Raw genomic sequence first — 6000 nt, 5'->3', positions numbered from 1 at the left:
CAGGTTTCAAAGGGTATGTACGTATATGCCCTACACCAGAGATCCTGAAATTATGGCCCTCCAGCTGTTGCGGAACTACACATCCCATGAGGCATTGTAAAACTCTGACATTTACAGCCATGATTAGGCATGATGGGAATTGTAGTTCCTGAACAACTGGAGGGCCGTAGTTTGAAAACCCCTGCTCTACACCTATAGCAAGGGCTTTATTCAACTTTGGTCAAAGCTGCGCAGTTTGTGTTCATCTACAGATGCCTCTTATCTGTGTAGGTAGTTTTTTGTGGAAGGTGAACTAACCCTTTAACCGCTTGCCGACCGCCCACAGTATATTTACTGCGGCAGTCAGCCCCTCCTGGGCAAAGTAGTTCGCCCAGCAGCCTGTAGGGGGCGAGCACGATCCTAGGGTGACAACGTTGCTCCTCCATAAATACAGTGCAGAGTGTTGTCTGTCCTAGGGTGACAACCATGCTCCTCCCTAGATACAGTGCACAGAGTGTTGTCTGTCCTAGGGTGACAACATTGCTCTTCCATAAATACAGTAAACAGAGTGTTGTCTGTCCTAGGGTGACAACCATGCTCCTCCCTAGATACAGTGCACAGAGTGTTGACTGTCATAGGGTGACAACATTGCTCCTCCCTATATACAGTGCACAGAGTGTTGTCTGTCCTAGGGTGACAACATTGCTCTTCCATAAATACAGTGCACAGAGTGTTGTCTGTCCTAGGGTGACAACATTGCTCCTCCCTACATACAGTGCACAGAGTGTTGACTGTCATAGGGTGACAACATTGCTCCTCCCTAGATACAGTGCACAGAGTGTTGACTGTCATAGGGTGACAACATTGCTCTTCCATAAATACAGTAAACAGAGTGTTGTCTGTCCTAGGGTGACAACATTGCTCCTCCCTACATACAGTGCATAGAGTGTTGTCTTTCCTAGGGTGACAACATTGCTCCTCCATAGATACAGTGCACAGAGTGTTGTCTTTCCTAGGGTGACAACGTTGCTCCTCCATAGATACAGTGCACAGAGTGTTGTCTTTCCTAGGGTGACAACGTTGCTCCTCTATAGATACAGTGCACAGAGTGTTGTCTGTCCTAGGGTGACAACATTGCTCCTCTCTACATACAGTGCACAGAGTGTTGTCTTTCCTAGGGTGACAACATTGCTCCTCCATAGATACAGTGCACAGTGTGTTGTCTGTCCTGGGGTGACAACGTTGCTCCTCCCTACATACAGTGCACAGAGTGTTGTCTTTCCTAGGGTGACAACGTTGCTCCTCCATAGATACAGTGCACAGAGTGCTGTCTTTCCTAGGGTGACAACGTTGCTCCTCCATAGATACAGTGCACAGTGTGTTGTCTGTCCTGGGGTGACAACGTTGCTCCTCCCTACATACAGTGCATAGAGTGTTGTCTGTCCTAGTGTGACAACGTTGCTCCTTCATAGATACAGTGCACAGTGTTGTCTTTTCTAGGGTGACAACATTGCTCCTCCATAAATACAGTGCATAGAGTGTTGTCTGTCCTAGGGTGACAACATTGCTCCTCCCTAGATACAGTGCACAGAGTGTTGACTGTCATAGGGTGACAACGTTGCTCCTCCATAGATACAGTGCACAGAGTGTTGTCTGCCCTAGGGTGACAACATTGCTCCTCCATAGATACAGTGCACAGAGTGTTGTCTGTCCTAGGGTGACAACATTGCTCCTCCATAGATACAGTGCACAAAGTGTTGTCTGTCCTAGGGTGACAACATTGCTCCTCCATAGATACAGTGCACAGAGTGTTGTCTGTCCTGGGGTGACAACATTGCTCCTCCATAGATACAGTGCACAGAGTGTTGTCTGTCCTGGGGTGACAACATTGCTCCTTCATAAATACAGTGCACAGAGTGTTGTCTGTCCTAGGGTGACAACGTTGCTCCTCTATAGATACAGTGCACAGAGTGTTGTCTGTCCTAGGGTGACAACGTTGCTCCTCCATAGATACAGTGCACAGAGTGTTGTCTGTCCTAGGGTGACAACATTGTTCCTCCATAGATACAGTGCACAGAGAGTTGTCTGTCCTAGGGTGACAACATTGCTCCTCCATAGATACAGTGCACAGAGTGTTGTCTGTCCTAGGGTGACAACATTGCTCCTCCATAGATACAGTGCACAGAGTGTTGTCTGTCCTAGGGTGACAACGTTGCTCCTCTATAGATACAGTGCACAGAGTATTGTCTGTCCTAGGGTGACAACATTGCTCCTCCATAAATACAGTGCACAGAGTGTTGTCTGTCCTAGGGTGACAACGTTGCTCCTCTATAGATACAATGCACAGAGTGTTGTCTGTCCTAGGGTGACAACGTTGCTCCTCTATAGATACAATGCACAGAGTGTTGTCACCCTAGGACAGGAAGTGTGTTACTGGCAGGAAAACAGGTTGCAAGAATGTAAGTGATGCAGCCACCAGATGTTAGGACGTGTAAGCTGCCATATGTGACTTTATTGGTCTTGTGTTTACATAGACTCCTGTGTGCCACCACCACCCCCTCATACAGGGATGAACCCCCCAGACACAGGGTACTGTGTTCCACCCTCAGACACAGGCACAGCGTAGCCCCGCCCCTTCTGTATCAGGACGACGGCCGCCTCAGTGGCGGAAGTGACGTCAGTCGGGGGCGGGTGTTTGCTGTGGAGGAAGAAAAAGATGTCGGCAGCCGGGGAGGATAGGGGGAGTGAGTGCGGTCCGGGGGGCTCCTCGTCCCCCGGGGGATCCCAGCAGTGCAGCACGCTACTCAACCTCCCCATTGTGGCCATCGAGAACATCCTGAACTTCCTGAGCTACGACCAGATCAGCCAACTGCGCCTGGTGAGAGAGGGGAGCCGGCCGGGAGGGGGCGCTGTGCGTGCTTAACCCTTCATTATCTCCCCCCCCCCCATCCACCTACCTACACAGGAGCTCTGTCTGCTGCATCCCCTCCCCTTTCCTTGATACCCTCCTCATCTGTCAGGGGGCAATATATACCACCCCTTCCATAATACCCCATCCCCCAATGACCCCTACACCTGCTATGAGGCAATAACCCCCCCCCCTCTCTATAACCCCCCCATATACTGCTAACAAGAGGTCATGTTTGCTGCATCCCCCCCCACCTACCTGCTTTACTGCATATTACCCCCTCCCTCTACAACTGATGGGGGCAATGCTTATTACACCCCCCCCCCCCAGTAATACCCCCAACTACTGCTGGCAACCCCCCCCCCCCACTCTAACTCCTCCTCCTCCTCCCACCTCCTCCTTACACCTGCCATAGAGAATATATTGTCTCAGTTCTGTGCACCTTACATTTTCCCCCTCCCTGTATCTTGCACTCCTTTCCTTCCCCCTTTAACACAGGGACTCCACCTTTTCAGGTGGTATGGACTGGGGGGGGGGGGGTTTGGTGCTCCCTCGAGTGGTATGGGTTATGGGTCTTGTGCCTCCCTCAGGGTGGTATGGGTCTTGTGCCTCCCTCAGGGTGGTATGGGTCTTGTGCCTCCCTCAGGGTGGTATGGGTATTGTAGATATAAAACAAAGAAAAGGGCGCACCAGCCTAGCGCATTATCCTCAGCGAGTTTATTTAAAATATCAAGATAAAAATCGGCTACTCACAAACATACGTAGAAAACAAGCATATCAGTTCCATAAAGCCGCCTCATTATAGGAGTCCAATATCTCATAGAAGCAGAGGGCTGATGCGTTTCGAGGCTGTGCCTCTTCCTCAGAGCCTCTGGTATGGGTATTGTGCCCCCCTTAGGGTGGTATGCCACCTTGGGTGGTATGGGTCTTGTGCCCCCCTCAAGGTGATGGGGGCAGGGGGTTCTTGTGCCTCCTTCAAGGCGGTATGGACTGGGGAGGGGAATCTTGTTCCCCCTCTCAAGGTGGTATAGACCAGGGAGGGGGTCTTGTGCCCCCCTCAGGTAGATGGTATGGACTGGGGGAGTATGGGCATGTTGCAGGTGTTGTGGATGGGGGAGGAGCAGCAAGGCTCCTTTCACACATGCGGACCGTTTTGTTGACGGAAAAACAGACATTAATTCATCTCATTGGAAAAATAGATATAAACTGATGATCCTCAATTTACATCCGCTTCCGTCAGCATCTCTTATCTGAATAGATCAAAGTTCTATTTTTCTTCCGGACATAAAAACGGATGTAAACGGACAAACAGTCTTTTTTTTTTTTTTTTTGCTTTAAAGAATGCCTCCAGGACACAAGTGGTTAAGGACTCGGCAGTCAGAATAACTGATGTAAACTTCATAAATTTGTTCTTTGAAAAAAAAGTGATTGAACTGATGAAACGAGCGGTCCGCATGTGTGAAAGGGGCCTCAGGGTGCACAGGGAAGGTGAGTGTAACGGGTGCAGGGGAACCCTTTACAATGTCACTATCACTCTAATCTGAGTAGGTGAGATGACATTGCCTCTTTAAAGCGGAACTAAACTCATTGCTTTAACGGTTTAACAAAAAAAAAAAAATCTGTTACATCGACTTTGCTCTCAACCAAACTGTCATTCCATCTAATGGCCGGCGCCATAACTGATCACTTGTGCAGCATCATGGCAGTTAAAGTTTAGAGGTTCAGATGGCCGCTTCCTTGGCTGAAAAGAATAGGAGGGTTTAGTTCCACTTTAACCACTTAAAGCGGAGTTCCAGCCTTTTCTGTGTTTATTAAAAGTCAGCAGCTACAAAAAGTGTAGCTGCTGTCTTGTAATAAACACACACACTCACCTGTCCCAGGTTCCAGCGATGTGGGGCGGCCGCAATCCTCTCCCTCTGGTCTCGACGGCGCCGGCATCACTGGTGTGGGCACTCGGCTGTGACTGCTTGCGGCTTCACAGCCGGCCGGCAATCTTCTGGGACCTCTGACGTGTCCCAGAAGATTGCAGGGAGGGAGGGGGAGAGGAGAACTTCTGCTCAGGGCGTAGCGGCGATCCGAGCGGGAGCCTGTCAAAACTAGGTACCTGCGCCCCCCCCCCCAAAAAAAAAAGACATACCAAACGTGGCATGTCAGGGGGTTAGGACTCTACCTAAAGCTGAAGTTCCACTTTTGGGTAGAACTCCGCTTTAAGGACCAGGCCTATTTCTGACACTTGTCGTTTACAAGTTAAAATCAGTCATTTTTTGCTAGAAAATGATTTAGAACCCCCAAACATTATATATATATATATATATGTGTGTGTGTATATAAATAATATTTTTTTTTTATCAAAGACTCTGGGGAACCCTTTCTAGCACAAAACAATATAGTAGTGCCAGCCACAGTTAGTCAAACTATAAGCCAAAAAAGGGGGGTCTGCCAACCACCATTACCAGACTAAGGGAAAAAAACAAATATTACGGTGTGTACTCCTGGAGGGTCTGGAAACACAAAACAAACTGAGGGCCTTTTAAGTTGTGTCTGATATGTATTTTCTGTAGAGGACAGAGCCAATCATCTCTCAAGTAGCTGTCCTGGAAGATGAAGGAGGAAAGTGATCCTGTGGCGAATCCACCGCTGGGACCACTTTTATGAGTAAGAGGACCGTCCGCCCAGTAAAAAAACTACTGGTGTTATGGCAGCTATCTGCTGCCATAACCCCGGTATTTAACATCAACGTAGCAACGTATGGCTGTGGCAGGCGGTCCAGAAGTGGTTAAAGAAAATCTGTAGTGAGAGAAAGACAGGAGTTGCCATTGCTGACCTGAAAATACTCGGCTGTCTTGACTCGTGGTTTCAGTACTTACATTGACGTGAAAGAAGTGTGCAGTGTTCTGATCTTCACCAGCTGCAATGTTGTTCCAGGTCAGTGTCTTGGAACAAATAGGCAGTTTGTTTTGAAGATCAGCAATGGCAGCCTACATATTTACCTTCTTTTCCTTTACGGTGAAGCTGTTACAATAGAGGCCATTGCAGACCTTTCCTATTAACCACTTCTTGCCCGCCATCAAATGACGGCGGAGCAGTCTATCCATTGTTCTGTCACGCCGTCA

At 48.8% G+C, this 6000-nt stretch overlaps 1 protein-coding gene across 1 annotated transcript in view; it reads left to right on the top strand.

Moving 5' to 3' along the window:
- The first annotated feature begins 2673 nt into the window (after nt 1-2673).
- Nucleotides 2674-6000, top strand: part of FBXO28 (F-box protein 28) — a 65065-nt gene continuing 61738 nt past the window's right edge. Inside the window, exon 1 of the mRNA XM_082249270.1 lies at nt 2674-2857. Within this exon, the coding sequence (XP_082105396.1) occupies nt 2696-2857 (162 nt within the window). The 5' untranslated portion in view covers nt 2674-2695. The remainder of the gene's footprint in view (nt 2858-6000) is intronic.

This window comes from Pelophylax lessonae (assembly GCF_965119305.1).
Source record: "Pelophylax lessonae genome assembly, chromosome: 3".
Lineage (NCBI taxonomy): Eukaryota > Metazoa > Chordata > Amphibia > Anura > Ranidae > Pelophylax > Pelophylax lessonae.
This window is presented reverse-complemented; position numbering and strand designations above follow the sequence as displayed.